The sequence below is a fragment of the Trifolium pratense genome, linkage group LG1 (assembly GCF_020283565.1).
Source record: "Trifolium pratense cultivar HEN17-A07 linkage group LG1, ARS_RC_1.1, whole genome shotgun sequence".
In the NCBI taxonomy this organism is placed as follows: domain Eukaryota; kingdom Viridiplantae; phylum Streptophyta; class Magnoliopsida; order Fabales; family Fabaceae; genus Trifolium; species Trifolium pratense.
This window is the reverse complement of record NC_060059.1, coordinates 43,790,267-43,800,343: the sequence shown is the minus strand read 5'-3', so window position 1 is coordinate 43,800,343 and position 10,077 is coordinate 43,790,267. Positions and strand designations below refer to the sequence as shown.

Genomic DNA, 10,077 nt, shown 5'->3' with positions numbered 1-10,077 from the left:
AAGAGCAAAAATCTTTCGATGAGTAATCGTTTTTCTCCTGAAATTTGTTTTGTCATCAATCTCGGTTTTTTTTTCTTCAAAGCTCCCGCAAGTATTATTTTTTCCATTGAATCTCTATCTATATCTTTTCTTTGGGGTGTGAGTGGGGAAACTAGAAAGACTCACTAGATTAAATGGGACACTATTTGTTTAGATAAAGAGTGTGTTGGTTAGGCGTTAGAAGGTTAAAAGAGTTTAATTTTGAGCTTTTGGGGAAATGGTGGTGAAGGATGCTAGGGGAAAGAGAGGGTGTGTGGTTTAAGGTTCTTGTAACTAAGTATGGAGAGGAGGATGGTCGAGTTAGAGGAGGGGAAGGTCATACGTCAATTTGGTGGAAAAATTTGAATTTTATCTGGGAAGGGAGAAGGGTTAGTGAATGGAGATGGATTGAAGAGAATATCAATAGAGTAGTAGGTAACAATGAAAGAGCGTTGTTCTAGAAGGAAGATTTGTTGGGGGGAGGGACTTTAGAGACCAGATTTCCTAGGTTATTTGGCTTGGCTTTGGAGCAAGAGACTTTGGTGGCTGAGATGCGTAGTTTGGGTTGGGGTGTGGGTGGAGAGGGGTGGCGATGGCGTAGACGGCTCTCAGTGTGGGAGGGGGGTTGTTGGAGGAGTGATGTCTTTTGCTTGCTAATGTTTTTTTTGCAGGTTCACGAGTTGGATAAGTGGTGTTGGTTACCAGATTATGTGATGGAGTATATTCGGCTAGTAGCGCTTATTAATGGTTGACGCACCAGGCTCTAATGGATCATTCTTCTCATAAGGATGTTGTTTGGAATAAGTTAGTCCCTCTCAAAGTTTCTCTATTCACGTGGCGTCTCCTCAATAATAGATTGTATACTAAAAACAATTTAATTCAACGCGGGATTCTAGACGGAGATTCCGTCTTATGTTCGGGTGCTTGTGGTAAGGAGGAAACTCTATCACATTTGTTCTTCGATTGCAACTTTTTTGGGGCTGTTTGGTATATGAGGTGGCAAACTGGTTGGGTTTCTCTTATGTCCCCCCTCGTGACGCCATTGTTCACGTTCTTCAATTTGGAGGATCATTGTCTATAGGTTATGATGTTAGAAATATCCTTTATTTGATTTAGGCGAGGTGTTGTTGGTTTGTTGTGAAGGAATGTAACACTCATATTTTTAAGGTTAAGACTTTGTTTAAGGATCACCTAGTGGGATGTATTAAAATGGTCGCTTGGTGGTGACTTGAGATTATGGAAAAAGATTGTAGTTTTGATTGTCATTGTTATCAGTGATGGTCGAATTTTGTTGTTTGTCTGGGCATCTGTTTGTCTGGACATGTATTAGCCGGTCTTTTGGGGATTTCTTCTATCTTCTATACTCTTGATCTTGGTGCGGAGAAATTGGAGTATTATTTTCTTCAAAAATCAATATGTTTTGTGGAATGACTAACCTTCTTCCATTGTGGATATATATATATATATATATATATATATATATTTCCTAGACTTTTGAATTGGTTGGTATTGAACACTTTGTATTTCTTTTTAGGCCTTGTGAATGTTTTAATGTTATTTTTAAAATTCTTAAACAAAATGCATATTCCAAAAAATTATCAAACCAAATAAACCATCCATTTTTTATAGTTTAATTAATTCAATCCTTCAAGACGACCAGACCAGACCATTTTTGCGCACTCCACTCTAGGGGTGATCGTATCCAAACCAATCCAAAAGTAAAACCGCAAATCGAAGCAAACCAAACCGAAAACCGCAAAAACCGCATTTGGTTTGGATGTATTTGGATGACTTTCTTACTGAACCGCAAACCGCAAAACCGCAAACCGCAAAAACCGCGGATAACCGCAAAAACCGCATTAAGTTACTATTATATATTTATATTCCAATATCGTAAAAGAAAATATATTTATATTCCAATATACATGCCCAATTACCAAGTCAGTCAACCAAATTAATCGAACTTCAAGTTGTTTTTATTTTTTGTACTGAAATTTTATTTTGGTGTTGTAATGTTATTTTAAATAAATAAATTTTATCGGTACCGTGATGTTATTTTGAAAATTCAATTTTTTTATATATTTAAAATTGTAAGTTACTATAATGTTATTTTGGATAAATAATTTTTGTTGGTACTACAATGTTATTTTGGAACTTCAATTTTTTATTTTTTTTTTATGCTTAAAATTGTTCGGTTCAATCGTTATGTTTTAAACCGCACCAACCGAACCGATCCAAACCGCATTGGTTTGGTTTGGTTTGGTTTGGATGACTTTTTAAAAATCAACCGAACCAAACCGAACCGCATGCATTTTTATCTCGCGGTTAGGATGACTTTTATGCTCAAAACCGAACCAAACCGCACCGCGATCACCCCTACTCCACTCCACGCCAGAATATATTTTAAACGCGTGTGTAAAATTATTTAGGAAAATGCTAAATAGTGCCCCCGGGGCACTGTTTAAGGAAGCAAATATAGTAATATGACATTGAACTTTGTGCAGTCAACGCCTCGAAAGTCTAAGAAGTATTATTTTCAATTTAAAAATTTCCTTTTTTGGTTTCCTTAACCAGTGCCCCGGGGGCACCGGTTAGCATAACCCAATTATTTAAACCGGTGTAAAATAAAACAAAAAACAAATAATAAATATAATTTGGTTTTGTGCGTTTTGTGTCAGAATCAGAAACCACATAGCGTTTGGTCAAGTATGGCTTCTCAGATCCTCAGACGAACACTCGGAAGCCGCTATTTCGCAAATCAAAGACCCTTCTCTTCCGTTTCCACTCCGATCCGCGCCACTCTTTTCCCCGGCGATGGCATCGGTCCCGAGATCGCCGAATCTGTCAAACAGGTTCCTCTCTCATTCATTCCGTCCAATTAATTCTCTCTTATTTCCAGTGCTCATATAATAATATGTATCATTTTTTTTTATGCCGATACTTTTTTGATGATACTATATAATTTCTTCGATATATTTAATTTTGTATATTCTTTTGATTTGGTTTTTCTGTTTGCACTCATGAATGCTTTTTCAATAAATTTGGATCACTAAGAATATTTAACTTTAATCATATTATCTATTTAAACGTCATATAAATGATGATTTGTGATTGGTTGACCTAATTATGTTTCAGAATTAATCTCTTTCAAGTAAAATCAAATTGGAAATGTTTGCTCTTTTCTTAGGATGTGCCTAATTTGAATTTGGATAAAATAAAATTGAGAGTGAGTGAGACATATTTTGTTCATAATTTTACTCCAAATGTATAATCCATCCATGGTGGCATGTTTAAGCATGCCATGTGGACACTTATTGAGCTAGAGTTGCCTTCTGTTTTAATTTTTCGGTATCAATAGAAAGGGGCGCAAAATAAGTTGGGATCGTCTTAGATAAGTTATGAGAGGCTTCTCTGAGGGAGGTTGCTATTGCTAATGATTATGCATCGGCATAACTATGGCTTTGGATTGGTGTGTGCTATCACTGAGTGATATGATGTGTATGGTTGCTTTGCCTAGACATGTTATTGCAAGATCAAAAGTTTATAAACTGAAAGTGGATTGGTTATCTATAACAAACTATTTAGTATTTACATGTCTGTTTTCTTTTGTCTTCTTTTCTACGTCTAGTGTTAAATTTCACATAAGCTCAAGTTTCATCTTTCCTCTAAATTTTGTTTTGTATATTCTCCAATAATTTAAGCCGTACTTTGAATAGCTTTTTCTAAAAATATACAATGAAACACAAACAAATCAAGGTTTCCATGACAAACCAAATTCTACAAATTGTAGGACTTGGACATGACTCACACATACTCCCTCCGTCCCAAAATATAAGCGAAAATTGGTCAAAGAAAATTGATGTATTTGGTTAAAAATTTGGACTATAACCGGATATTTAATAAAAAAAGGTTTGCAATCCGTAATATCATCACATACATAAGGTTAATGATTTACAATATCTTGATATATGTTACATCTGTCGATATTTGCTATTTTGTATGCCCCTTCCAAAAAGAACATGGTGTATGGACTCATTATTTTCTACCCCTTGGGGTTTCTACCGGATTCCTTATATTTCGGGCATTTTGGTTTGTTTTACTTTCCTTTCTTTGACATGGACTTAAAGTTTGTTTTGCTCCCTTTTAATTTCCTCTGGTTTCCTGTTGAAAGTGTTCACTGACTAATGTTTGCTATAGTTCATTCTTGGTTGTTTCTTGTTATGTATAGTTGCATATTCATAAAATTGAATTGTTATGTTGAATCAAAAGTAATGCTCTGTCAGTTATTTCTATTGCAATAATCAGATATTCCAAGCTGCCGAAGCACCAATAGAATGGGAAGAGCATTATGTAGGGACGGAAGTCGACCCCAGAACACAGAGTTTTCTGACATGGGAAAGTTTAGAATCAGTTAGGCGGAATAGGGTTGGCTTGAAAGGGCCAATGGCCACCCCTATTGGAAAAGGGCATCGTTCACTAAACCTTACTCTAAGAAAAGAACTTAATTTATATGCCAATGTTCGACCTTGCTACAGCCTTTCTGGATACAAAACTCGATATGATAATGTCGATCTCATCACAATCCGTGAAAATACAGAAGGAGAGTATAGTGGACTTGAACATCAGGTAAATTTCACAACAATATATGTCACATACCATAATCCAAATTGTTATTAATATAATTTATTTAGCATTTTTGGGTTACAGGTTGTGAGGGGTGTAGTAGAAAGTATCAAAATCATTACACGTCAAGCAAGTATAAGGGTGGCTGAGTATGCTTTTCACTATGCCAAGGCACATGGAAGAAAGAGGGTGTCTGCTATACACAAAGCCAACATTATGCAAAAGACTGATGGTCTTTTCCTCAAGGTCTTTTAAAACATGCCAAGGCCTAAAAATAACTTGTCTCAATTTTTTTTTGTCATGAATACTAATTATTGACTGTTTATTTTATATTATTTTTAGTGTTGCCGTGAGGTTGCAGAGAAATATCCTGAGATAACGTATGAGGAAGTTGTCATTGACAATTGCTGCATGATGGTAATATTGATAATCTGGATGTTGGATACAACTGCATTTTGAAATTCTTTTTGTCTCTGAAAATGATACACTTGTTAATGTTTGGACCATCCACAGCTTGTGAAGAATCCTGCGCTTTTTGATGTATTGGTGATGCCTAATCTTTATGGTGATATAATCAGCGACCTCTGTGCTGGCTTGATTGGGGGATTGGGCTTGACACCAAGGTTTTTCTCCTTTTCTTTTGAACTTTGGGCAAAGAAGTCTAGAAGTCAGTTATATCATCTGACACCATTTTATACACTTTGCAGCTGCAACATTGGCGAGGGAGGTATTGCACTTGCTGAGGCTGTACATGGTTCAGCACCTGATATTGCTGGAAAGGTGAGTTGTGAAAACACTTTTCAACCATACTGTTTGTTCTAAACCTTTTTGTCTGTTTCATAGAATTTTTGGTTTTTTGAGGCTCTGTTTTGTACTTGTGCATCATATCCCTTTTAAGTCATTGAGTACAACTATTAGGGGAAGCTTTTAGCAGCTGGGTCAATCCTCATAAATCTTGCTGTACTGCAATACTCCAGCCTGAGCTAACTATTATCTATCATTTTTTATTTTTTTTCCTTTTAGGACTGGCTTAAGAGTCTAACATTTGTGCACTGTTTTAGTTATAGATATTATCAGAATTAATTTGTTCCCTCATATGCAATTTTTCTCTACTGCATTTTCTATTTGCTTGCGGCAACACTAGTGTGTCCATGATCAGATTCTGTCCTTGCTTGGCTACTTCCTGGTCCTGAGACTTGTCTTCAAAAGCTTACTACTGTTGTTTAGATCTCTCTCTGTAGCTTGTTCTTGTAGCTTTGATCCCTTGGCTGTCCAAGAGAATCAGCATGGCCTTGACAATCTATAGTTTCAAGTTATATTAATTGATTATCTTTTTCTTTTGAGCAGTATTTTTGTAGCAAACACAGCTTAGTAAGCATTAGCTTGTTAGAGAATGTTAGATGATATGCAAATATCTTCCAGTAATATCGTGTTATCTCAACGTGTCTTTTTAGGATTGGTTTCGTAAAGTATCTTGTATTCTCTGTTAAGATTAGTTTTCACATTGCTTAGTTGTGAGCATGAGTTATTTCCCTGTTTAATTATGATTAGGTGTCTTGTTTTTAAGTATAAAATTAAGTGTCAACGCTTCGGCTTATAGATCATAATTATCCAACCATAATTACGAAAAGGGGTTTATTTCTTTTCTCCTTTCTTATCTAAAACCCCATAACTTCTAGTCTTCATCATAGAACATGATAACTTCAACATACAAATTTGTTCGGGGGGATCGTCAATCATTAGCTGGTCTTTGGATATGCTTAGCCACTTTATCTAAGTAATAATCCTTTAGCAGTATTTCTTTCCCGGAAGAAATGGGAAGTTTCAATGCAGTTATAAACAAAAACATTGAGTTCAATTTAATGCTATGCATAGAATTAGAAACCATTGTGGCACATTACACAGCACATGTAGCCAACCAGTTTCCTTATGAAATGCATCCCTTATATTGGAGTGAGATTTAGACAGTCAGGCATAACAGTAAAGTTAGCTGTGCGATTTGGTGGTCACAGACTCATGGGTTACAATCTTTCTCATGGGAATCAAGGACTCAAGGTTGCATACATTCCAACCCTCCACACTGGGTGACAGCCTGGGCCCTGGGTCACCCCTTTTTACTCTAGAGCAACATTCTGTTTAACCAATTTTCCTGTCGATTTATGCAGAATTTGGCAAATCCAACAGCTTTGCTGCTGAGTTCTGTCTCAATGTTGCGACATTTGGATCTCCATGACAAAGCGGATCGGATTCAAAATGCCATCCTCGACACAATTGCAGAAGGGAAGTACCGAACTGCTGATCTTGGTGGCACTTCAAAGACAACTGAATTCACAAAAGCAATTATTGACCATCTCTGATTTTTTGCTTTGAAGTCAGCAAGAAATTGTTAATTATGATTTTGTTTCAGTCAGTTTCCTTCTATTTCCCCAAATTTTCTGGAAAATTAGTATTACCTCAGTTTAATGGGAGCATCTACTTATTGCTACAATACAATCAAAGATAAGCAATAGACAAGCATTCAAATATTCTTGTCCACTGCTGTCTGATGGCATTGGGAAGGGGCCCTTCAAAATGCACATTGATTGCTAACCCTTGCTAGTCCATTTTAGCATTCATTGTCAATAATATACTTAATTCCTTTGTGATCATTACCCTTATTTTATTTTGGTATTGTTATCACCTTATTTATTTGTGCAAGTTGTTTGCTTGCTCGAATTTTGCAAAATTCTTTTTGGTAAGAATTGCCACTTGTTTATTATGTTCCTAAGGGACAAAGTTGTTAAGTGATTCCCATTTAATCATGTCATGGTTAGGTTCTTTACTACTACCTAGGAAGCACCGACACCCTTAGATTAGGCGTGTCCGTGTCGGACACGTGTCGGTGTCGGTGTCCGACACCAACACTTACGATTACACTAAATTATGGCATTTTTCCAAATTTTGTCAAGTAAGAACTAATTGGTGGAACTTTTGTCTAAGTATTTTTCTTGCACGCCATAAATATATGAGAAGTTTTCACGTGTATAATTTTTTTTTTATCAACCAATGTTACTGGTCACTAATTAGCATTGTTAGATTTTGTTGTGGCCATTAAGTCATCCTTATAGCTCCCTTTCACGTGTATCATTTATCAATTATCAATTATAACTCTTTAAGAGTGTGTTTGGATGGAGGAATTTTTTGAGGTAAAGTAATGTTTTGAGGGAATTTAAATGATTTGAGGTGAATTCCATTGTTTGGATGAAAATTTGAAGAATTTTCAAAATGATGAAAATTTATGAAGTATTTTGTTCAAGTTAAATTTAAAGAATTTCAAAATGACACCTAAAATCAAAGAATTTGAAATTCCAAAATCGATCGAAAACCTAAAAAATCGACTATAAACCCTAAAATCGACCGGAAACCCAAAAAATTGGCAGAAAAACCTAAAATCGGCCAAAATTCCAAAAATCGTCTATAAATCCTAAAATCGACCGAAAACCAAAAAATTGGCCGAAAAACCAAAAATCAAGCGAAAATCCAAAATCAGCCAACATCCAAAAAATCGGCCGAAGAATCTAAAATCGTCCCTAAAACCAAAAAACTCGGCCGAAAACCTAAAATTGACCCAAAATCCTAAAATCGGTTATTAAACCCAAAATCGGCCGAAAAACCTAAAATCAACTATAAACCCATTTTTCGGTCGATTTTTGGGTTTATAGTCAATTTTTGGGTTTTTGCCGATTTTAGGTTTTTCAGCCGATTTTTTGGGTTTAGGGTCGATTTTTGGGTTTTCGATTAATTTTTTGGGTTTTCAGTCGATTTTAGAGTTTATAGTCGATTTTAGGACTTTTGGTCGATTTTAGGTTTTTCAGCCGATTTTGTGTTTACTGTCGATTTTAGGGTTTTTGGCCGATTTTAGGTTTTTCGGCCGATTTTATGGTTTTTAGTCGATTTTAGATTTTTCAGCCGATTTTAGGTTTTTCCGCCGATTTTTTCGGTTTTTCGGCCAATTTTTTTGTTTAGGGTCGATTTTATTAAAATAAATAAAATTAAATGAAAGAAATTCAATTACATTACCCAAACAAAAATTTTTACAATTGATGAAATTTCAACACTTTATCCAAACACTTAAATTGGAAAATCAAGGGAATTCAATTGAATCAATTGAATTGCCTAGTGCTTATCAAAAAAAAAAATTGAATTGCCTAGTATTTAAAATCCCTTGAATTTCTAGCATCCCTCGTCCAAACACACTCTAAAGTAATTGCTGGGACAAAAACCCTATGTTTCTTGTGTTGAATTTTGCTCATTTGGTCTAGTTTAAGGGCAAAAAGATTTTTGGGGGGTTTAGGAGCTACTACTTGTGGACCTAAAGAGCAAAATTCTGCTGTGTTTTGATTTATGTGGTAAATAGAAGCCCAAGGCCCAAGCCCACAATGGATCGTTGAAAAAATCCTCCAGGCTCCATGGTCAGCTATTTATTGATATTTTTTTAAAAAATAAATCCCACTTTTCCATCTAGTTCAATTTTTTTCTTAAATTCTAAGATTACGGCAGACGAAAGCTATTGTAAGTATTTAGCTGACGTCCGTGGTAGGTGTTTTACTTTTCTAAGGTTTGTGGTAGGTGTTGGATCCGTCACTAATGCTTCTCTGTAATTTTCTCGTGTCGGTATTTTCTATACTAGTACTATAGTGTTAAAATTAAAATAAAATACTATTAAACTGTAGCAAAAAAGAGTGAGTGTTGATTTGAGTAATAGGGTTGTCGTGGAGTTGTGGTGTGCCATACATTTTCCACATTCTAGCTGTGGGCCCTACTGGGTTGGTGGATGCTGACCGGTGAGGCTGGCGGACCCAGAATGAAAATAATAAATGAAGAAATACCTAAGTTGTACTGGAATATGCAACTTAATTTCAAAATTATCTAAGATATAGCATGATTCTATAACTAATTTAATGTTTTCTTTTAGGCTCCATTCGGTAAAAATAAGCTATAAGCTAGCTGATAGCTGATAAGCTAGCTTATAGCTAATGACCGATAGCTTATAGCTGAAAAACTAGTAGAATAAATTAAAGTGTTTGGCAAATTTAGCTGTTGTAAGTACAAAATAACATAAAAATACATGGTTAGTGGGTAGTTTTTTTTTTTTGTAAGTGTTAGTGGGCAGTTATTAAAATTTTTAAAAAATAAATAAAATTAATGAGGGTAAATATAGAATAAAATGAAAAAGCTATAAGTTATAAGCTCATACGCTACTTGAAATAGCATCTCAAAAAACGCTATAAGCTAGTTAGAGAAGCTCGTTACCAAACACTTCACATTTTTTTCAAACAAGCTTATAAGCTAGTTCAATAAGCTATAAGCTAGCTTATTGGACTTACCAAAAGTGCCTTAGCCTCTTCAAATGCCACAAAGGGTGTAACCAAAAAAATAAATACCACAAAGGGATGA

General features: G+C 35.3%; 1 protein-coding gene across 2 annotated transcripts; it reads left to right on the top strand.

Annotated features, from left to right (window-relative positions):
• The first annotated feature begins 2,666 nt into the window (after positions 1–2,666).
• Positions 2,667–7,447, top strand: LOC123907079 (isocitrate dehydrogenase [NAD] catalytic subunit 5, mitochondrial-like). Of its 2 annotated transcripts, XM_045957182.1 has the most exons (7): positions 2,667–2,870; positions 4,324–4,644; positions 4,726–4,887; positions 4,984–5,058; positions 5,155–5,264; positions 5,349–5,421; positions 6,807–7,447. In XM_045957182.1, the coding sequence occupies exons 1-7, from the start codon at positions 2,727–2,729 to the stop codon at positions 6,996–6,998; spliced, it is 1,077 nt and encodes a 358-aa protein (XP_045813138.1). In that variant the 5' UTR covers positions 2,667–2,726; the 3' UTR covers positions 6,999–7,447. The 2 variants fall into 2 exon arrangements, with proteins under 2 accessions (XP_045813138.1, XP_045813129.1); XM_045957173.1 differs by having other exon boundaries at positions 2,674–2,870; positions 5,155–5,421.
• The last annotated feature ends 2,630 nt before the right edge of the window (positions 7,448–10,077 follow it).